Source organism: Buteo buteo, chromosome 3 (genome assembly GCF_964188355.1).
Source record: "Buteo buteo chromosome 3, bButBut1.hap1.1, whole genome shotgun sequence".
NCBI classification, from domain to species: domain Eukaryota; kingdom Metazoa; phylum Chordata; class Aves; order Accipitriformes; family Accipitridae; genus Buteo; species Buteo buteo.
Genome location: NC_134173.1, coordinates 72,846,860 through 72,870,672, shown reverse-complemented (window position 1 = coordinate 72,870,672; position 23,813 = coordinate 72,846,860). Strand labels below are relative to the sequence as shown.

General features: G+C 42.5%; 1 protein-coding gene across 1 annotated transcript in view; it reads left to right on the top strand.

Moving 5' to 3' along the window:
* COL22A1 (collagen type XXII alpha 1 chain) overlaps window positions 1-23,813 on the top strand; it is a 233,160-nt gene that overhangs the window by 191,029 nt on the left and 18,318 nt on the right. The window contains exons 41-52 of the mRNA XM_075024010.1: window positions 538-615; window positions 4,900-4,935; window positions 5,865-5,918; window positions 14,257-14,301; window positions 14,747-14,794; window positions 16,732-16,845; window positions 17,018-17,071; window positions 18,890-18,943; window positions 19,785-19,838; window positions 21,392-21,445; window positions 22,770-22,823; window positions 23,605-23,658. Coding sequence (XP_074880111.1) covers window positions 538-615; window positions 4,900-4,935; window positions 5,865-5,918; window positions 14,257-14,301; window positions 14,747-14,794; window positions 16,732-16,845; window positions 17,018-17,071; window positions 18,890-18,943; window positions 19,785-19,838; window positions 21,392-21,445; window positions 22,770-22,823; window positions 23,605-23,658 — 699 coding nt within the window. The remainder of the gene's footprint in view (window positions 1-537; window positions 616-4,899; window positions 4,936-5,864; window positions 5,919-14,256; window positions 14,302-14,746; window positions 14,795-16,731; window positions 16,846-17,017; window positions 17,072-18,889; window positions 18,944-19,784; window positions 19,839-21,391; window positions 21,446-22,769; window positions 22,824-23,604; window positions 23,659-23,813) is intronic.

Sequence of the window (23,813 nt, the reverse complement as noted above, 5' to 3'; positions counted from 1 at the left end):
AGAGAACAGACATTAAATTTAAAGTATTGCAGCTGAATTCTTTCTTAACCCTCTGTCTACAGTGCCCATTAAACAGTGTCAAGTGGTTGTCTGTGCTCTGCAGGTTTTACTATTGAAAATCCTGTTTTCTAGAAGGGAAGTCTCTCCTTTTGTAGTATAGTCCTCTAGAGAGAGTGGTAGAACGTTGAATTATTTTTTTGCAAAAAATTATTCATAGACTTCTTGGATGCCCTGCACTAAAATAAAATACTTGTAGAGGCTGTGTTCCCACTCAGTTACACGATGTGGCACACATCAATGTTGTGTGAGTGTTCACAGATGTGGGCTGGGGCTCATGTGAAGGAAGGGGGCAGTTTTCTTGGCATGATGTGACAGTAACTCTGCCATATCCCCATGCTGCCACAACCTGACACCATTCCTTGGTGGGCAGGATCAGGTCAGGATGTATCTGTGTTATGTTCTGTTGCATAACCTGATTGCATTTCAGCATATTTTCTCAACAGTGCACAAAGCCTTTAACTTTTTCCTTTGTTTCAGGGTGAGAGGGGAGCTCCTGGCCTCCCTGGACAGCCAGGAGACAGAGGCGTACCAGGAATCGGGCTGGCTGGACCCCCTGTAAGTAGCAGGTCCTGCTGCAACCTGTAACAAGGTGAACACTTACCTATTGCCATCTGGGGAATGCGTTGCCTGTGCTCAGCTGTGCCAGGAGCCTGTGGGACATTTTACCCTCTGAAGATGCAAACCGCAGACTAGTCCAGAGGCTGCCATTTGTGGCTCAGATGTCTACATGTCTATTGTGAGGGCTCTTGATGAATTCGGTTTCAGTTGAAAGACAAAGGCAGAGAAGTGCTATAGAAGTGATTGATATCACTGGCTGTTACTTGGGACTTTTCTGCATCATTTTGACACATTGGCTGTGGATGTGAGTTGAGATCTGTACTAAGCCAGCAGGACTGCTCTGCTGGGGAGGTGTAACCCTGCTGTCACCCCATTAGAAGGGATGAGTGTGACACACGTGCCCACATCAGTGACACAGTCAGTGCTCTGATAGGGAAATACAAAATCAGATTACTTAAATTGCTGCATTCCAAGAGAGCCATTGTCCCCATAATTTCCCACAAAGGTTTAGATACACCTCATACAGCTCTACCGTCACCTCCTGCTGACAGTGTTGAAGGTATACCCTTATCAGTAGGCCACGAGGTGTATTTGGGAGTCTGCTCTAGAAAGTTTGGGTTTTCATATCGCTGTGGTTTGATCATTTCTTTGGCATGTACAACTCCTTTTGAGATGAGGGGGATTTGGGAGTGCTCTGACTGTACCTCTGCTCAGAATCCTCCAGATATGCACTGAATATGCAAGAGAAATAAGTTTAGGAGAAAGCAAACTTTATTCTTAGCTGTAATTGCTAGAGGATATAGAATCATCAAATCATAGAACAGTTTGGGTTGGAAGGAACCTTTAAAGGTCATCTAGTCCAACCCCCCTGCAATGAGCAGGGACATCTTCAACTAGATCAGGTTGCTCAGAGCCCCATCCAACCTGACCTTGAATGTTTCCAGGAATGGGCCATCTACCACCTCTCTGGGCAACCTGCTCCAGTGTTTCACCACCCTCATTGTAAAAAATTTCTTCCTTAAATCTAGTCTAAGTCTACCCTCTTTTAGTTTAAAACCCTTAACCCTTGTCCAATTGCAACAGGCCCTACTAAAATGTCTGTCCCCATCTTTCTTAGAAGCCCCCTTTAAGTACTGAGAGGCCACAATAAGGTCTCCCTGGAGCTTTCCCTCCTCCAGGCTGAACAACCCCAACTCTCTCAGCCTTTCTTCATAGCAGAGGTGTTCCATCCCTCTGATCATTTTTGTGGCCCTCCTCTGGACCCGCTCCAACAGGTCCATGTCCTTCCTGTGCCGGGGACCCCAGAGCTGCATGGAGTACTCCAAGTGGGGTCTTACCAGAGTGGAGTCGAGGGCAGAATCACCTCCCTCGACCTGCTGGTCACACTTCTTTTGATGCAGCCCAGGGTACGTCTGGCTTTCTGGGCTGTGAGCGCACATTGCTGGCTCACGTCCAGCTTTTCATCCACCAGTATCCCCGAGTCCTTCTCCACAGGGCTGCTCTCAATCCCTTCATCCCCCAGCCTGTATTGATACCAGGGGTTGCCCTGACCCAGGTGCAAGACCTTGCACTTGGCCTTGTTGAACCTTATGAGGTTCACATCTGAGACTTTGCATTCTTTTGCAACCCCTTGTACGTGCCATGATACTGTACCAATCACAGTCATTTATTTCATGCTCTGGCTATCTAGATATAAGTTTCCTGATTAGTACAGGAAATTACCTTGAAATTATGTCATATTACTGTGTAATACTGGTTGACAAATCTAGCTTTCTGGGGTGTATTTCTACTTAATATTTGCTTTTGCCTCACTGAATACTATATATGGGAATGCAGACCGGGTCAGTCATGTTCCACACTGTGACTGTGTCATGGCCTTTATGGTCCTCACAGGGTGATCGATGGTTGAAGATTTGCTGGGTGTTATTTGTTATGATTTATCTCAGGAACAGTGGTGTTCTTGCATTTCTTAACATTCAGTCGTTAAAATTAAAATGAAATTAGCAAATGAGCATTTGGCTTGTTTGAAAGTCACGTGGCTGTGGCTAGTTTTTAATTACTGATTTCTAGTTTCAGTACAGGGGTAGGTGAGTTCAATTCTGCATCCTGATATACACCAGATGGCAAAGTTGTTCTTCACTGGGGCTTTAGCATTGCATATCCATGAACTCAAATGACTAAGAATTTGACTCCAAATGTAGACCATCACTTGTCTCACACCAGAGGATTACTTTTTTTCTATGTCACCATTGTTTGACCACTGGCAGGATGAGTAGCCACCTACATACCACACTATTCCTGATTGACTTGTTTTTATTTATTTAATCTGCTTCACTAAATGCTTTTTTTTTTTAATTACTATTATGATGGTTTTCTCCACTGTAGATTCATCGTAACCTCAGCTCCAGTGCAAAGAGTCTGGAATTTGGAAAGCATTGTATAACCTTGAATCCATCAGGCTTGCACAAAGACTGAGTCCTACAATAAAAAAAATAGAATAAAGTCAGTGGAGCTGCTTCAGTGCATATTACACACTGAATTAAAGGTGTCAGCCTATACCCTTTTTAGCAATATGACAAAATTGTGCATATAATACTTTCAGCTTCAGAGCTGTGAGACAGCAGCTCTTTTTAATTGGAGTGCTCACCCTGGTTCTTCCTGTGCCCTTGACGTCTCTTGGGCTTTGCTCCCTGCATAAAAGGTATACACAGATTAGGATTTTTTTATTTTGTCTTCTAAAGTATTGAGTTACTAGTTACATAACACTGAGCCATAAACTGAGTTTTAGCAGAGTGTGTTCTTCCTAACTGAACCATAAGCAGGAGAGGGGACTGCTTGGAGGAATGCGGTGAATTCACATGCTCATGCTGAGTTTGCCTAATGAATGTGTGTGCTGCAGAAGTAGAAGGGTCTTGCTCTGCCTTGCCCTGTTCTTATTACTATGGATTCAGAGTTACGTATTTAGCCTTTACTTGAGCAGAGCGTTAAGGCATCTTGCATGGAGGACTGTATGAGGATTAATGAATTAATGTGCCTGAAATAGAAACCAAAGGGAGAGGAGTCATAGTGTGAGCCAATTTATTCAAACACAGCCTCAGAGATGTGAGGTCAAGCCTTGTTTTGGGTGTGTTTGGAATGCCAGACTGACTCATCCATGCTGGATATGGGTACCACATCAATTCTGTGGTGTTCCTATAGAAGTGGATACCTTCTAGTGGCTCATTCTACTCTGTTGCATCTTTTTAAGTTGCATCCCCAAACAAATAGCATATGCAAGCCCACTGAACTCCCTGCTTTGACCTCATTTAAAGAGCGTAAAGGTCCCATGGGATGCCTTTCCTTGTGTTAGAGGTAGCTCAATACAGTGGTCTTCAGGACCTGGGCAGAATTGTCCTGTCTGAGCCCAATAGATGTGAGGGTGCTGGGGTCCCCAAGTCCATCCAGTAGCAATGCTGAGCATGTATTGCCAATGGGCATATGCATATGCAACACAGACACCTACACACACATGCGTGCAGCCACACAGACCAATGCAAAGAATAAGGCATTTATCAACACTTACATAAACCTAAACAGCACTCTCAGGAACATGAACAAGGATGTCTTGATCCTGCTTCTCTTCTCCAGCTGATCAGGTTTGAAGGCCACTGTTGGAATAGACACATGAAATACGGGTCTTTCTAGCAGATGGTCTTGGACACCTACTCTACCCAGTACCCAGGCCTCTGCCCCCCAGTGTCCTCCAGCTGCTGGCAGACCTGCAAGCCCCCTGGGTTCAGAGCTTTGCAAACCAGTTGCTGGCATCCAGACCTCTCCTACTCACTAGCTCATCTAGCTTGAAGCTCACTAACGTTCAACAACATGAGCTCAGATTGATGAGCTCACCCATGCTGAAGAGTGTTACAAATAGGATTTAATGAGAGCATAGTATGGGCTGTGGTGATAAAGTGCAGGGCTCGGTCAGACAAGCAACATGTTAGCATACAACTGTCCTCTTTAGTCCCTTTTTCTCTCTTTTTTTTCCTCACACTTTTTCCTCCATGATTCACCTCGATTTCTTCCTTACTCTGCCTTTGATCCTTCCCCTAAACATCCTACCGTGAGTATTGCACATTCCCACAATATCTGTTTGAGCAGCCTGTCAAACTCGCTCCTTTTCCTGACCCTTTCTTCTCCAATTTTTGTTATCTTGGTGCTTCAGGACCCACCCTGATCAGCCAAGGTGGGTGTTAATTTTAAGCTCTGCTAGTGTTTTGATTGCTGTGTCTTTTCTTTTTGCAGGGCCCTGTGGGACCTCCAGGAGACAAAGGGTCATTGGTACAGTATGTCTTTCTAACTACAACCAGATTTTATGGGGAGGGGACAATCACATTGATTGTGTTTCTACCAGTGATCTTATGAAGGCATGTTTAATTAGTTTCTTTTTGCCCAAGGATGGTAGGGTCACAGGGTGGCTGACCCTCTGAAGGGGACTTCACTTATGCGTTACCAGCTACTTGTCTGCTATATTGAGTTGTGAGAAAGAGTTGATTGAGACTCTTGGCATTGTGACAACTTTTCCTTACCTGTCAACACAGTCCTATAAAAGAAAGAATGAGTCATATGCTTAACCTTTCATTCAAAAAAATTATTTCAAGGCACATAATTCAAGGTACACTGCTGTGTCTTATAGCAAGGCCTCAAAGGTTTAAAATAAACCATTTTTAAGCATTTTTCTCACTTAAGTCTTACAGAAGACCCTGCATTTCAGTGTTCACCAAACACACCTAGTTCCTCAACATGCAGTTGTACAAGAATGCAGTCCATTGGTGTGAAACAAATAACTGTGTACTGTAGTCTCAGTATTGAGCTGGCATGAATTTCCAGCACTACAGGCAGTCCTAGCCAGTGTACTAGCTTGGCACTGAGGAGCTGGACCTTCTTTTCTCTTCTACAGTCCTGTGCTCGCTCATATTTTCTCGCAGTTCATAAACTTACCCGCGTATAAAGTCATCATTACCTTTCCATCAACGTATGTGAGGCTTGACTTTAGTGATGCATGTAAAGTCCCTTGAGGCACAGAAATGACTGATACTGTGATAGTGCGATGTGACTTTTTTTTTTTTATTAAACTTTCTCATAGTTCTTTAACTGCTAGTTAATTTTTTTCCCAATAACTATTGGGTTGGGAATTTCTTCTCTTCAGCTAAGAAGCACCTGATAAGTGCTGTTCACGTTAGTGGGTTTGTCTGTTCTCTCCCTACCAGGGTCCCCGTGGTGTACCTGGTATCCCTGGACCACAGGGGCCTCCTGGCCAGGATGTAAGTAAAATAAAAGTGTAAGTGCTCAAGAAATTCGCCAATGCTCAAATCTATTTTCCCTAAAAATTGTGCTCATACTTAACTGCCATCATTGAGTGTTACTAGGATGGTCCAGTGGAGATGATTCACAGTAAATGGCGCTCTTACATGTTAGGATGTCAGAGCGGAAAACCATCAGGCTAAGGAGGGTTGTCTGAAGGAAAACGGTGGACTTTACCACTGAACCATTTTAAAATGACACTGGAGAACAAACTTGGCAGCATACACTGGGGAATGATCACACATTGGAAAAGGACAATTGTTAAGCTGTCTAAGAACTTCTTAGAAGCCACTCAGATAAGTAACCTGTAATGTTTCTATGAAAACAGGACCACAGCTGTTAAAAAGCTCTTTGTGAGTTCATTTTGCTGCTGCTGTGCATGAGAGATGACATTTTAACCTCTTGGTGCGTTGTCCTCACTCCTGCTGTCTCAGTGGGTGAGTCATAGAATTGTAGAATCATAGAATCATTTAGGTTGGAAAAGACCTTCAAGTTCATCGAGTCCAACCATCAACAATGCCCACTAAACCATGTCCTGAAGTACCCCGTCTACTCGCTTTTTGAATACCTCCAGGGATGGTGACTCAACCACTTCCCTGGGCAGCCTATTCCAATGTCTGTCATGGAGCTGAAGGACAGAGAGAAAAGTGGCAGATTCCCCGCTGGAAAGCTGACCCCTCTCGCTGCACGGCTTTGTCGCAGTGTTGAATCAGAAAGGGGAGAGGTGTTTTTCTCTGCTGGTCAGCCAGCTCTGTGATGTGGAAAACAGTCCTGGAGGAAAACCAGCAAGGGGGCTCTGAAGATTTTGAAAGGCTTGATCTTTGGATTTGTGCCTGTTGAGGAAACACTGTGGGGAGGGGGTAGTGGCCTTCTGTAACTTTCCTCCTCAGCGCTGCTTTATGGTGCTGTCACATCTGAAATGGGTACCAGCTTTTGCAAAGTCCATGGCAAGCGATTTTCATCCCTAGTATAGTTTTACTGATGTACATCAGCTGGCCTAAAGGGTGTACTTTCCTACGGGATGGATCTCCTTTCCTCCTGAAGCGTTTGGAGAAGAAGGTCTTGTTTTATTCCCACATACTTTGTCACGAGACAGATGATTATGGCCAGGGTATTCCTCCAAAGCCCATGATAGTAAAAATAGTCCTTTGCCTCCATCACCTTGTGTCCCTGAGCAGCCACAGATCTGGGATTGATTGTGTTCTGCTAACTGCCCCTCGAGCTCCTCACCTTATCTCAGATGTTTGAGATTTTTAACCTAGAGGTTTTAAACAGGAGATACGATAGATGGGTTAATTACAGCTGTATTATGTGAGGAGAGTGTCAGAGCCAGCTTTTCTGAGTCTTTCTTGCTCTACTCAGATCAGCATTGACAGGTCAGTTCTTGGAGAGTCAATACTACAGCCTTTACATCTTTCCCCCACAGAAAATTACCCAAACAGAATCATTCCTTATGTTTCTTATAAAACACATCCTCTATTACACTAACTGTTTTAATTGCACTGCATATGTCTTTTAGGAGCTCTCTGTATTCTGGTTGATCACCTATTAAACAATTCTACCTCTATTCAAGAAGTGTAAATGTAACTACAGGGCACACTAACATTTCTTGGTATAACAGCAGGGATTTTGACAAGATCATGCATTTGCAGTTTCTTGATCTCCACTTTCATTTATGACTGGTACAAAGGATTTTTTGTTCTGCTTTTGCACTCTTCTATATCAATGTAGTATTCCTGTATTCTTTGAAGCATGCCCATTTTTGTACTCTGTTGTGTTTAAACAGCATGTCATCAGTTAGGAAAGCTCCAGTTTGAATTGCTAATATGAATTTGCCATGTAATTCCCAAGCCATTCAGTGGCAATAGCCTAAATGACTTGCCTTAATGTCTTGTCTTTTGCTGTGGCCTTTGCAAATATATTCCATGTTTTTTTCTGAGACTGAATTAATTCTTTTAAATCACATTTACATACATTAGGTTATTCTCTGCATTATTTTTTCCAGTTGCAGACTCATCAGGTGCTCTTGGCAGTGTGTCTGCTATAAGTTGTATTCCCTGATATTGCCAAGTCAGATTTACAGTTATATTTGGGGAGATGGAAGAGTCAATACTTTTTCTGCAATAGCTTTGTCCAGAATTATCTCCCATAGGTGAATATATTGGGGTTTTTTACATGACTGCGTTCTAGCTTCTTTCTAGTGCCCTAAAAGCATGTGCCATATTTTTTTGCAATAGCACTGCCCAAGGTCATCTTTTGAAACATCTGTTGGCAGCTTGATCAAACATCAAGAGTTCTCAGGACAGTGTCTTGTTTTATTAAAATTTAGGGTTTTTAAAATCCTTGTCCACGTTTACAGTACAGTCATGCTGGTTTGGCTTTGTTCTGTTACTCTTAGCAAAAGGCTTGGTGTTTATTTGGATGAACCCTTTAGAGTTCACTGTCTGTAAATCCCAACAGATTCTCTTTTGAGACAAAACTGAGACATGTTGTCTTTTTCCCGTGTACGTTATTTTCTTGTCTTTAAATTTGTATTTTTTTTCCCACTTAACTGAAGCTCCAATTCTTAAAGCCTGAAAAGTGCTTTCTGTAGGCTTTTTGTGTTCTGTGTTTTTCCCTATAGTAGGACTAATTAGCTCCATAACAGGACTACCACATATCATGCCTACTTTCATGCCCACAATTACTTCAAATTTTATTTGCGCTTGCTTTTGGAAAAAAAAAAAAATCCAAGTCACATTTTAAGCTGGCAGTATTCCTGTATCAAGTATTAAAAAAGCATAGCCTTAAGTATGTTCTTCAGAGAAACTGGCCAAATCTAGCTCATATTCTGAAAGTTGCAAAAAATAATTCTGCATGTTAAGTGATGTTGGGTGCATGGCCGCCTCCTCCAGCTGCTCCTGACCAGGTCCCTCCTGCCCGGCCTCTGGTGCCCAGGAGCTAGGGTCTCTGTCCAGATAGTGGGATGCAGCTGCTGCTTCCCCGTTTGCAGGTTCAACCAGTAACGAAGCTGCACATGAATCCCAGAGATGCAGACATGGACACACAGACACAGAGGACACTGACGTCGCTGATCACACAGACTGCCACAGACAAGGTGTTGCCTTCAACAGCACCTACATACAGGACTCACATACAGCATAAACATAGACAGCCAAGTCCCCTTCATCTCTTGAACTGGCAAAGACAGAAGGTCACTAGTGGTGGCACACACAGAGCACTCTCTAGGTGCACAAGTACCCACATATTTGCAGATCCTTCGAGCATTGGCACAGTCCCTCTGTCCTGGCACCCCTGCCCAGATCCCAGACCCCCTTACCCGCCCCACTGGTCCCTACTTGCCTGCTGGTCCAAGCTGGTGCTCGCTGCAACCATACAACGCTCATGCACTTGTCCCTCGTGCACTCCACACTCATGGTTCCTAATAGGCATACCAGCATGGACCCCTTGCCCACCTGATACCCCGGCCTATACCCAAGTCCCCCTACTTGCTAGCTGATCCAGCTTGAAGTTTGCTGATGAATACACCCACGCACACCAGCACTGGGGAAGATACAGACACTTATCCCATCCCAGCTGGCACCAGGCACGTGGGCTGTGACCTGTGGTCCCATGCCAGCCACTGTTGTGGAGCCCTCGCTCCCCTTGCTCATGCTGTTGACCCCAATAGGTGATTTTGGGAACACACACCATTCCCGCCCCAGTGGCAGGAGGTTAAAGACCCCTGCGCTCTCTCCAGTAGCTGACAACAGAGGCTAGGGGAGCCTACACCCCTGGTCTGACTCCAGTAGCTGGCACCAGTTTTCACTCACATGCACTTGCAGGTCTCACCAGTAGCTGGCACTTAGTCCTTGCAGCACACATGCACATTGTGCAGAGAGATAGTTAAGAAAAGGTTTAGTAAGAAGATAAAAGATGTTAAGACAAACCATGGTGATCAGGTGCAGGGCTCAGCCAGACAAGTGCACTGACCAGCCCTATTTTATGCATGACTGACCCCTTTTATACCCTTTTCTGTCTACCCTGCTGTTTGTTCCTCTCTGCTCCCTCTTCCCTTACACATCCTCTCGTGCGTCTCCACAGCTCTATCAATTCTGGCACCCTCCCAGTTCAGGGTCCCCCTGGTTTACAATCTTATCACTTGCAAAGTCCAGGTTGATCTTCCTGGAAGTGCAGCCTATGTTTTCTTGATAGCTCATCAGTTAGTATGAGTGGCAATGTTTGTTTCTTGTTAGGTCTGTGTCTTGGTATATTTTTTCTCTGATTTCCTCCTTTTCCCTTAGTTTCCAAATTGACAAGGTCGCGGATCAGATAACCTTGCTGGAATGAACCTTCTCGCACTTCCACATGCCTTCATCAATTAGTGTGACTGTCAAGGTTTGGTTACCATCACTGCCTTATTTGTCGGTCAGGTTTGTGTCCCTGTATGTTCTTATTTATGGCTTCCTCCTTATTTTCTCTTGTTGCATTGAAAAAGGTCCTTGACAAGATACCCCTAAAGGAGCAGATGCTCTCTGACAAAATACCCTTACACTACACATTTTTTGGGAAGCACCCACTTTCCTCTGTCTGCCTGCTGGGAGATAAAATGTTTCTGTTCAACATACCTACTTAGTTCCCTTAGATTAGAAAACAATCTGAATGAGACATTCTCTTGTCCTACTATTAGCGCTGAGGGCACCCATTTAATAGGCTCTTTCTGTATTTTGGTTATGATAATTTTAATTAACATAAACATTGAATTAATCACTCTTTAATTATGTTAATTATTTATGATAACTAAGTTCTAGTATTACTGGGAACTTAATCTTCCCCTCCATTTATTTTCATAATTACAAAAACTTTGTGTATGCATACATTACTGCCATCAGATCTGAAAAGCAGAGTTTTCTGTTCTGGGGTTGGTTTTCCCATACAGTTAAAAGGACAGTTCCAAGGAGTCTTTGTGTTTGTTTCAGGGTGCATACACCTCAAACCACAGTACACTTAGTAAACCTCCTATTGGCTTTTTATTCCTGGCACTTATATATTTAAACTATGGCATTTCAAGTTTAATTTTCAGTCTTGTAATAAGACTATACCACCGTAAGCCTGTGTGACTGGTTTCCTTACACACTTTCTCTTTTATTTTCACATACATCACTTACCTGAGCATTGTTTTTCAGTGTGTCATCTGCACAACTTCCATCAGTTCCCAGTTAGAGACCATTCCTGTGTGTCAGATTTTGCAGACCAATAGAGTAGTCTGGATCCTGTGCATCATACCCCCCTCATTGCTGACATCTTTCTGCTGCACTGGTATGCTGTACCACTCATGGGATATTCTACTTTGTGCCAACCATTGTTGGCGGCAAACTCCTGAAAGTGTTTAAAATTTATGATCTTTCCAACACTGGTTGTTATTTGGGTCTGTGCACATTCCCACGTTGCATTATCAGCATTTCTTTTCAGTGCCATGCAGATTTTTTGGCAGACTCTTTTAAGTTCTTTTTTTTAATTTTCTGGCTTTCTCTTTTCCAGTTTTATTCCCTGTTAGTCAGCTTGTCAGATGCAGTTATACCCTCCGTGCCTTCCTTCTAGCATTTCCATTCTGCTCTGAGCAATGTTTACAGCTTGGCCCTTGTAACTTGAGGCCTCTATAGTCCAGCAATCTTTTCCTCTACTTTGGACTCTGCTTCCAGTTGCCTGTTCTCTGATAACGCAATGTGGTGAAGTGCCATCATCCTCCATCCGGTTTGTTCCTTTCAGCTCAGACTAGCATTCTTCAAAGAACACTCTCTTTTTGCAGTCTTGTACCTTTCAACCGTTTGACTTTTCCTGGGGATGCAGTGGTTTTCAGATTTGTCAGCCATGGCACATAGCTTAATTTCTTACCCTGGCTTATTTGCACCCTTTTAAAGACATCACCAGCTCCACATCGTACAGCATTCAAGAAAATAAGTCCGTCCCTTTTTGTCTCAAGGCAATCTGATACTGTGTAGATATCACAGCCATGCATAAATCTTTCCCAGGATTTCAGTTTTAGTCACTCCGTTCTTGTATGTCTTTTCTCATAACTAAAAAGTCTTTTCCTATATTCTTCTTTAAATAAATCTTCTTTAAATGCTCAAATTCCACTGTTAGTACCATGTCATGTTTCAGAACCCTAAGCAAAAGGCTGCCAGCAAGCCCTATGGTAGAAATAGTTTATTTATAGCTACATTAATAGTCAGCACGAAAGACATTTCTGAATTGTCTTTTCTGTGTTGCTTTCTGATCCAGGATGATTCTCATGGCTCAAGTCTTTGCTTTGCATCGCACTCCTTAAAGCAAATGCTGTGTGAATCTTCCTGAACAAAACAGGTCTGGGAATGTAAAATCTGTGTAATTGTTATTTAGGCAACCCTCATCTCACCTGCAGAAGTGCTTGAGAACCACAGCGGAGAGGATGCCAAAAGCATGACCTGACAATTAGCATCTGTGAAAGAGAAGGGAATTTGGGAACATCCCACAATTTTCTTCATTCACATTGCTGCTCTGTGGAAGAAGCAAAACTATAAATGGTTATAATGTTTCCTCATATTTACTCAGTTCCCCAGAAGGACATTTGTGGGGAATTATGAACTAAGAATCTCCTTCACACCTTATCTTCTCTTGGTTCTCACTTGCAGAAGGTTTAGTTCCTCGGGAAACAAGCTTTCAGCCGTGGACTTCAGTACTACTTCAGTTCCACTTTAGCTCCACTTCAGTTCATGTTTATTATTCATCTCTTAGAAAGTCAAGGTAACTGAAGGGTTGTTGTTCACTCAGAAGTGTTTAATGTGGACGTAGAAAAGAACAATCAATATATTTCCCCATTTTCTCTCTCCTCTAGCAAGAGGTATGGTATTTAAGTTGTTAAGTGAGATACAAGGATGAAATTCAAGTTTGCTCTATAGCCATAATTATGGTGTAGCAGGGTATCACGACTTTGCCTGTGTGCACACACAGTGCACTTAAGTCATTAATCCGCAGGTAGCCAAGTAAATCCTCATCTGGTTGTCTGCATAAATAATACAATGAACTCATTGGGGACAACAGACCAACCTAAGACAAGATGATTGACAGAACGCCTGGTCCCCTTCATGGCGAAGCATTTGACCAATTTTTAAAGGAGCTTTCCAGGTGGAAATTTTGGATAGTCTCAGAGAGTTCCCTAGGTAGCTGCTGCTGAGCCTAGACCAATTGAAAGCCACTACTTGTATCTTCAGTGTGTTGATTTAACATCCTGGGTGGGGAACCTGGCACCATCCCAGACACCTCTCCAGGTGAGTCCCGCTGCGGAATCAACAAAACTGAACACAGATAAGATGCTTTTAAATGGTCAGTAGAAACTGTTCCTGTAGATGCAAAAATGGTCACGTAGGACAGCCTTTTGTATGTGGTTAAGATAGTTAGAAGATATTTTGTATATTCTTTAAGGTACTCAATATGGATAGAACATGCATATGCTTGAGTGATGATACAGGGTGACAGGCCAGCTGGATACAGGAATTCAGCAAAGAATGGTTTGGGGAAATCTCACCCAGTCCCAACACCACTGCAAGGATCTTTGCAATGCAGATTTCTGTCACCATCTGGACAGTGACCAACAGTCCTGTTCCAAAGATTTGGTTTCCCATGTGAGCATTACTTTATGCAAAGATTCAAAAAAAAAAATCTTTAGTTTTGGGTTTTTTTGTTGGTTTTTCTGGTTTTTTTTTAACAAACTAATGACTTGCTAATGACAGGCAAAAGATGCCCATTGGCAGGGAGGGATCCCTTTTCCAAACCATGGCTGCCTGGACCTTAAATTCTAAGGATCCTGGTCATTTCTACGCCTTCATCCATTGAAAATTGATAACGATACACCCCCACAAACAAACAAAAAGGCTTATTGCTATTTCAGGTGCAAGGGACCTGTTTGCAAGGTTTGTGCAAAACAAGGTCTTGATTTTGCATGTTACAGGTGTCTTTAGGGATTTAAAGCTTCGTCCTTCACACTGTTGCAGTCCATAGTGTTTCCTGTGACCAGAAGACAAGCTAAAGCAATTTCAGTCTTTGTGTGACTCAAATGATTTTAAGAAGGTCACACGGTAGATTAAGTGAGATTTAGGAGGGGTTCAGAGGACATAAAAAGTTGCAGATATTTAAAGGAGTTAACTGTTTGTCACATGCAAGGAGCAGGGGTGCTCAGTGCCAGAAAATATGTGCTAGTCCAGAGCAGTCAGCAGAGTGTGGGAGCAAGCAGGGGGTTATTGTATGATAATTTCACAATTTTTTCTTTCTTTTGATCTGTAGGGTCTACCTGGAAATCCAGGGGAAAGAGGACCTCCTGGAAAACCAGTATGTAACTTTACTTCTATATTAGATCTTTCTTTTAACTCAGTTTCGACCTGTATACCTCACCTCAGAAGTGCACTTCAGTGCATTTCAGCTGCTACTCTTCCCAGCAGAGCAACTTGATAAACACTAAAAACCACTAAGGGATTATGATAAAAATATCCGCGATGGCGTGGGAGCAGTATGAAAATAACTGGATATCCCGCATGTAAATAAATGCCAAAATTTTAAAGGCACTTTCTTAGCACCACTATGCAGTACCCTCAGCAAGAACTCATCTCACGTGTGATGAAGGGCATTGATAACATAGGGCAGGAATTATGTGTTTGGCCCGGTGAGTCCTAGGCAGGGCAAGGGAAACCAATGAGAGTCCATAAGAATGTTCAGGAAAACTTATACCCTGATGCCTTTTAAAATTGCCTGAGATAATGAATTTCTCATTCCACAGGGTTCTTCACCCCTGCTCTCTCCAGAGGACATAAATCTTTTAGTAAAGGTAAATCAGCCTTTGATGATGGTGGGAGTTTATCTGTATGTTTGATTCAGACCTGACTAACGCTCTGTGATGGGAAAGTGTCTGAGCTACAAGTGCAAAACGTCCCTTTAAACACTCCGTCAAAGCTTGAAACTTGCAGGTCTCCTACTTGCACTGGTATTGGGACACTACAGCACGTGCTGGAGATCAAAATCCAACGCCTTTTGACCATCCCCAGCAGTGAACCGTCCTGCGAAGATCTTTGTAACATGGTGTATGTTACAAAAGCTCTGAGACTTTTTCAGCTTTTTCTAAGACATGGATTCCCAAGGAGAAATAAACATTGTCAAGTTGTATTACCTAGATCAGAAAATGGAAACCATTTTAATAAAATGTCTGATTTTTCACATATACCTTCAACAGTGACTTGAGAGGTTTTGAGCTGTGGGTGCAAAGTCAGTTTGCATAGTGCATCTAAAAGGATGCAGGTAGTTAACCCCAGATGCACTCATGTTTCAAAAGTGATGATCTGTCTGTCTGCTTTTACTCTCCATGTAAAGCTGTCTGTGAAATAAGTCAGTATTTGATAGGTGTTGACTGCAAAATCTTTACAGATTTACATGGGCTGAGTTGGGAGATTTTTAAGCAGTCTTGGGACATGGCAAGAAATCCTTTCTCATTGATTAAAATAAACTAAAAAATTACCTTTTTTTACCAACCCTTTTAACAAAAGGACCCTTTTTAAGATTGCTACTGTGAAATGCCTTCATTGCAGAGCTGTCTTTCTTATTGAGCCAAGTATTTTTCTGGAGATTTCACTGTATGTTTTTGTTTGGGTTTTCTGATCAGGACAATAGCAAGAGACTGTTTCTTGGGTACAGGATGTCATTTTGATGTTCCTTTGTTTTCTTCCTTTGATTATATTATGGTTAAACACACTCATATGCCTTGCGTATTCTTTCTGCTTGGTATTTTTTCAATCCACACTTGGTACAGATGTATACAAAGCAGCACCTTGAAATCCCAGATGAAATTAGGTCTCTGTTTTTCTGGGTGTTTCTCTAGCACTTATATTGTAAGTAGATAAATATGCATGTAGGGACTGAGACTTGGAAAGACTGTTTACCCCCAGATTTTGCAAAGGATCATTGACAGAGTTGGGTGTTGGAGCAAGGTCTCTGAACTCTCAGCCTGATGATCTGTCTGTTGTGCTATGCTGTCTCTTATAGGCAGGATTCACTCCCCTTTTGCTGAGGGGAGTCTGCCTTTGAAATGGAAATGTCATACCCACAGTATTTCATTTCCTGAGGATAGCAGAAATGTAAAGACTACTGAGATGATGCTTCAGAGAGTTTTGGAAGGAGGGAGGTGGTAGTTCTCCATGACCGAATTTGTCCTGGACACTGTGTCATTCACTATGTCTTCGTAAACTCCATCAGATGAGTTGTCCTTGGCCAAGCTAGCTGCCAAATAGTTTTCCTTGCAAAACACCCTTTCTGACATTGTGCTGCCCCTGGGTTTTCCCTAGCAATCTCCCCTCTGAGCAGTAACCCAGCTCTTTCAGACTGGTGTAGACACAGTTTTCTAGTAGTCTTGTAGCTTCAAAACAAGGTTGTTCTTGGTAGTCTTGCTTTGCGGTTCTCTGACCTCCCTATTAGGAAGAGCTTTTCCTTGGTTTCTTGATCCTGGATGATCAGTTAGGACCTGTCCAGCTAGAACTGATAGGAAACTCCCCATGGGAGCAAGTGTCAGCTCAGCTGCTGACCCTCAGCCTGCTGCACACTGCACTCATTTCAGTTCTGTAAGGTAAAGTAACCCAGATCCTACCCAGTGTGGTCAAACTGCAAAGGCCTATGTATTATACTAGCACCACACTGCTGCATTCATCACAGGTGTCTATAGGGTCTGCTAAGTGCCTTCAGTCTATTGCTAATTTATTTCTCTATGTTCTCTCCTAGGATGTGTGCAGTGAATGCCCTCCTGGCCCACCAGGACTGCCAGGCATCCCAGGTTTCAAAGGTGATAAAGGTCTCCGAGGACCACCAGGTAGAGATGGCCAGGATGGAAAAATGGTAAGAGAGCTGGGGAAGTGACCATACCTTAGATGTGGTGTAACCTTGTTATAATATTTTTAGATAGTTGATTTTATTTTTTTTTCATCAACAACCTACTGAGTCTTTTTTTAGATGTCTGTGGAGTAAATGGACTAAACTAGTGTTTACCTCTACCTCTTCTGCATTGCAGGGGAATGCTGGTCCCAGAGGTCCTACAGGCCCACCTGGGCTGGATGGGCCAAAGGTTGGTTGGTTTTCGTCAGTTGTCTAATGAAACCTTATTTGTGACTAGTTAGTACACTGGCTGAAGCAGGCTCTTTGTGGCATCCACCTCTGTGTAAAGAGACAGGACTGGCCTGTTGGGTGGGCCCTGTATTGGCAATTCACTGGAGTGCCTTGAAACTCCTTGTTTCAGCTATATGCTTCTGCCTAATTATCTAGGCACATAGGCCAACACAAAACTTCCAGTGTCTGAAGGATTCCAATAATGTCACATTTCAAGCATTTCCCATGAAGAGGTCTGTCATCATTCTGCTCACAATGCCAGTGCCTGGTCACAATCAAAACCTTTACAACTGCCTAATGTGAAATAAATCAAAACAAATCAATAGAGGGAGAGATAAGGTAATTTCATGATGGACCACAGTTTCCTCCAGACTTCCTTGCATTACTGACATACTGTCTAAACCAGCTTCTGCTATTTTACCATCTTTGTATTTGCACTTATTAGAGTGTAGGACAAGCTAATAGAGATTCATTCATTAGTTTTATATCTTGCAATTAAAAGTGTGGTGGGAAAAGCGGTAGAGTCTCAAAAGTAAATATAGAGTTGATCAAAATGAAAGTATGCTCCAGGATAAAATTTGCAAAACCATTAGTAACCCATAAAGACAATAACTGGCAGAAATGCCAGACGGTCTGAGATATACTATGTCTGCTGCTTTCTTATATGCTATGAGAAAGCAAAGATTTGGGCAGCAAGATTGAATGTTTAGGTGAAATAACAGGACCAATTTTAAACTGTACTTGTGCAAGAAATAAAATCAAGTCTTTGATAAATAGTCTAACTTGTATTCAGTAAAAAGGCAGATTCACAGAGTTTGCAAATGTTAAAAGAAAATATTGTAAGACCCCTAAGAAGGTGCAAACACAAAGACAGTCTTTGTGACTCCTTTCTAAATACATTAGGAGCATCCTCACAGTGAAAGACCCAAAGAGCTCTGCACTTTTGAAGACGTAGTATGTTGTCCTTACCGAGACCATCCAAACTATTATTAGGTCCCATTCTGAAATAGAGCAGTAGAACTGCAGATCTTTGCTCATGAGCAGCTTCATGCCTTCTGGCAATATGAATTAGGCCTTTTTTAATCAATAAATAGCAGCCCTCCCTCCCCCACTTGCCTCCTAGCTCTCATGTAGTAAACCAGAGTATTACTTCCACGGCCAGCAATTCAGTAGTGTTCTGTGCATTGTTCATAATTTGTTCACCATCATCTGAGTATTTTTCACTGAGACTCATCTTGCCTTACTTTAAATGTTGATAATACAGACATCTACATTTGAGTTAGCTGCCTCTGTTCTGTTGTCACTAGGACAGAAAGAGAGAGAGAAAGAGGGGAACACTTTCAGGCTATGAATTTCTGACTGCACTTTAGAAATGCCATTTTTATTGCTGCTGTCCCTGAATGGAAGAGGAGATTACTAGGTCAACTGTGGACGCATGTGTTGGGCCGTATGATTCCTTACCAAGATCTGATTTAGTGAAGTTCCTAACAACCTGTCTACTTTCTAAGGATGCGTAAGTCCTCTTCGTGTCCATGAGACTACAACATTAAAAAAAGGACTATGCTGGGTCTGCTCAAAGGCCATTCTTCGCATATATTCCTGGCTCCAACATCGGTAGTGAAACTCTGGGGAAGAATTTAAGAGGAGGGCAAGCAGGACTCAGTCCTAATTTATGAGTTTTATACTCAAATGTCCAAGTGCTTTATGTAGTAGGTCAAAAAGCTGATACAATACTGAATATAAGTGATGTTCAGTGGCTTTTTTTTTTCATTATCAGGGTGCTAAAGGAGACCGTGGTATGACTGGGGATGCAGGAGAAAAAGGTGAACAGGTAAAAACAGAGTGTGTTTTCCAACAGTGCCATCACTGTGATTGTTCCTTCATCAATAACTCCTGCGATGTCTGTAGAGGAATACCCTTCTCAGAGGCAGAGGAGGAAGATGGGAGCTCTTCATCACTGATAAACTTCAAATAGGCTATGCTGAAGAGTGGAACTGTAGCAGTCCTCCACAGGCTTTCATTCCCATCTCCAACAAAAACCTTCCTGTATGATCTGTTTCCTCACCTCTAGATTGGATGCATTCAATTCTCTACATTACCTAACTTTTAGTCATTTCCCCAGATAATGCCTAGATGAGATCTGGGAGGTCAGGTGTCTTTGGGTTGAAAAAGCCAGTGTTTCTATTTGTCCTAGAAGGGGAATGTAAGGATGACCTCTTTTAGGAGGGACTGAGATGCCACAGGGAAGAGGAGAATGGTCTAAATTAGAGCAAACTTTCATAGTTAATTTTGCCAAGGGCTGAGTCAATAGTTTAAGGTGCAAATCAGCACCTCTTCAATGAGATCTGTAGGATGTTTTAAACAGGTTTGGTTTCCTGCCTGATCTCCTGCCTTGTACAATTCCACAATATCTGTTCTCATCTTCCATTAGCATAGACTGAAGTACACATTTGAAAAAGTACACCTTAAATTTAACTGTGTTTATTTCTGAAGTGCATGCTTTGAAAAACAATGTTTTGCTTTAAAAAGCCATGGTTCTTTATTTCCTTATAACTAGCTCTCTGTGTATTGTCTCGTTTTGATGTTACCTCACAATGTTTAATCACCAGTTAACTTTTATACAACTAGAGATGTGAATAATGCATAAGAAAGTTTCTTTTTTCATTCTGCAGGGCCACCCTGGAATGCCTGGCTTCTCAGGGGCTCCTGGAAACCCTGGTCCACCTGTAAGTTCCTCTGTTGCAAAGATGGTCTTCTATTTTCCTTAATAATAAAGGTTGTTGCAAGCTCCATGTGGAAGAAAGGGCCGTTCCCATCTGTCTGGGCATTGCATTTGCATTTTCCAGTGGGTTCCTAATGGTCCCCTGAGTGTCATAGAGTTCCCCACTCATGATAATTGCTATTTAATACATTGGCCACTTTTCACTGATTGCTTCAACTCACTCTGTAAATTGATGCTAAGCTTCAGTTGCTCTCTTTATACAAGACAGTGATGATGAAAACTCTTCCACAGAGACTACTTTGTAGTATGTGTATAGGTGTTTTCTCATATGTGGAACAAGTTGTCAGTCTAGAACCAGCAGATGTAAGAGTATTTTAGTTCTCAATTTTACACAGTGGTATGAGACTGGATTTTCTCCAATTTTCATAACCTGTGGGTTACTTTTGAATTAAAAGCCCTCTTACATGTGTCCTTCTCCATCCCAGTCCTTCTCATTCTTAGCTCTACTCTCTCTGCAAATACGGTTATGCTTCTTTTTATTTGAAAAGGGGGGACAGTGCAGAAGCAGGGCTGAAATAACTTGGCTCTCCTGCTTGTGATATCATCACTTACACCCTCCAAGAGTTGGGACTTTTCCTGAGTGAAGGACTTTTCTTTCCAAACCGCCTTTCTTTGCCCACAGTCATCACTACTCATATTGCTGCTTACAGTGCAGTTTGGCTCTGCCATGCTGAGGCTGTGCAACCTTCGTCTGTTCTGGGGATCAGCACAGTCTCTTCCAAGTTGAATTTACATTGCACTGACTAAATGACAGGATGTACCAGAAAAGAAAATTAGATTAAAGTTCTGTTTTCAGGTGGTAGCAGTGCCTAAAGGATGCTGAATGCTTTGCCACTGGGACAACACATGGACCTGCTTTGTGGGTCATCTGCGCCTCCATGAGCATTATTTTAGGAGAAGCTAATAACACAGACACATTTACTGTGTCTGTATGAACCTCATACTGCCACAGCCATAGGGTTATTCCAGTAGGGTTAAAACTCTTAAAATTGTCCTGTGAGACCCTCTGAATAGACTCACAGACAAAGGAAATGTGCAAAGTAAAACTGAGCCTGTCAAAGCAGAGCAAAATGTGATGTTCCCCTAGATATTTTTTTTCTTCAACTTTTGCTGACTTTTTCCTCTGTCTGCATTGACTTGTGGCTCCAGGAGTTTGCCTGCCACAGAGTGGCAGTGCTTCAACTGCTTCAAACTGCTCCCATAATTTCTGTTCTTCGGAGTTATTTTTGTCAGAAGGTTGGCTTTTTCCTATTTGTCCCCTATTTTCAGAAGGAAGGGCCAGGACCATACTCAAATATCTGACTATTTCTGGCTTTGGAGGCTGATTGAATGCAGAGGTTGGCACTGCTTTTCTGTGATGAATGAAGAAATAATGGAATGAATTCTGAACTAAGTGACTGAAGAAAACTTCAGTGCTGCCAGCTTTGGTAGGGAGTGTGTTGACAAATGTACAAAATGCATTAATCACTCAAGTTGTTTCTGCTTTATTTTGTTTAGGGGCCAGATGGGGCACCGGGACCAATAGGACCAGCAGGAAGCCCAGGAGACATAGTAAGCTCTAAGCTGTGTGTTTCACCACCAGCTTCACCTATACTTAGCTCTGTGAAGTAAAGCTGAGCTGGAACTCATCTAATGTCCTTTGAAAGCTCCCCAAAACATTCAGCCTGAATCAACTCTACACCTGCAAATAGGACCTCCACAAATAGCGACCAATTACTCTCTTCATGCAGTTGTGTTTACTCACCAAATGAAACTCCAAATTAGCCAGAGCATAGTCCAGTCCATGGGACCTCTAAGGAGGGGTTGTACCTCTTGTCTGTCCTGTCCTTGCTATTAACATCTCTTAGCCTCCAGAACAGGATGACTAAATCTGTTAGGATGCTTCATGACCCAGGCTAAGACCTGAGCTGTGCATGGGGATTGTCAAAATGAAACCAGCAACCTGTTGAAGGACGTTACAGCACAGACTGCTCAGATGCCAGGACCTGAGACCATTTCCTGGCACAACTGAAAATACTAGTACATATGTAACCTTCAAGAAGTCTATGAAGAATTTTGCTACTGCTGTTTCATTTGAAGGGTGTTCAGATGCTACTTTATGGTAATGCATCAGAAAACCCTGGGAGAGACAGGTAATCTGATTGATGCTAACTTCAGGTTGGAAAGGAAAAAATGACCCTTCCCTGAGTCACGCATGCTGTTGAGCTGGAACAGTTTAAGACTGTGTAATTCTGTGATTAATTTCTAGAGCAGGGTTTCCTAATGAGCAAGGTGCCTTTTTCAGATCCATTTCAACCTGAACTTCATCATAAGTGAACAGTGATGGTCCTTCTGATGGCCGTTATGAAATCAGTGAGCACTCTCAGCAGAGAGGCCAGAGACTACATGGACAGACTGGCTGAAATTCCCTTTCAAATGGATGATGAAGGTTGAGACACTGTGAAAGACCTGGGATGCTATTGTCCAGTCCTGTAGAGTAAGGGAATTTCTTGGGACTGTCAGCAAGGCACTTCTCATAACTACTCATTTGATAGGTATAAAATGTAGATCTTCTACTTCCTGGCTGGACACCTCATGCAGGAAGTTAAGGACTAAATATTAAATATAATTAAACTTCAGGAAAAAAATGCCAGTTATTTCAATGGTTTCTCCATCTGTAACAACTTATAACTAATACTGGATGTTTTATGTGAAAAGAAAGCCCTCCAGTTTAAACTAGAAGGAATTCAAGGAAACCTTGTACACTGAGTGACATGGGCTACAAGACCAGCTTCTCACAGTTGTCCCTTGTCAAACTCTACATTTGATAAATCTTCACCTGATAGAAGCATCTGAGCAGCTTGTCTGACCCACAGTGTTTCTGCTTTCTTTCCAGGGTAAAGATGGCCCTCCAGGTCCACAGGGCCCACCAGGGTTGCCTGGACTTCCAGTGAGTGCAGTTCAGCTCCTTCTAATTCAATACATTAAACTGTTCATAAACACATAGGTGTGTAAAACAAAGAGGTGACATTTTTGAGGTGTTTCGAAAGCTGTGCATGATCTGTAATGCTATCTGTCATGTTGCTATGTCCTTGGTCCAGGACAGTGTGAATGCTGTATTTGATCCCTTTAAAGCTAAGTTTTAGTTACCAATGTGAATCAGGTATGTTCCTTATCTGCCTCCTCATTGGAAGAAATACTCTTACACAGAGCACAAAAATCAACTAATAGGTCCACTGTAAGGGCACAAAAATTCATAGACTGGAATACTGTCTTTACCTGAATCCACAGTCAAAATAATTCCTTTGCACTGACTCAAGCTCAAGTGCATCCTGGGCATAGACTCTTCGGGAAATGTATTAGTACAACATTTTGGGGGCTTTTATTCTGTCATAGCTATTTCTAGTGTAAAGTAGCCTAGCTGAATGAAGATAATGGCATTATAATGGTTTATAACAGATGTTTTTAGAATCCTGTTTTAAGATTGTTGGAGTGCTCGCCTTGCTGAAAAGGAGGGGAGGGAACCCCTTAGACTTGCCATATTGGAAAGGGAAACAATTTATGCCATTACAGTGGTGTGGCAAGGAGAGGTTTATTTTTTGGAGGGTTAGGCAATCTTAAGTATGCCATGACGAAGCAGAGTTGTCACTGTGAAAATCACACTGACAAAACCCCCACCAATCTTCCCTGTTGACTCCTTCCTTATACCCTGTTTTGCATTTCATTTACAGGGCATTGCTGGGAATGATGGCAAAGATGGCAAACCAGGATCTCTTGGGGAACCGGTAATGCAATTTAAAACTGTTTCACTCAGGCAATCAGAGCCTGCATCCAGTTATTGTTTTTGGAGCTGCCTATCTATGGACTCCTTAGGGGGGGAACAGGAAGCCTGTTTGCGCATCTTTTTTTAACACCAGAAGGACTATATTGTCTTAAGCAA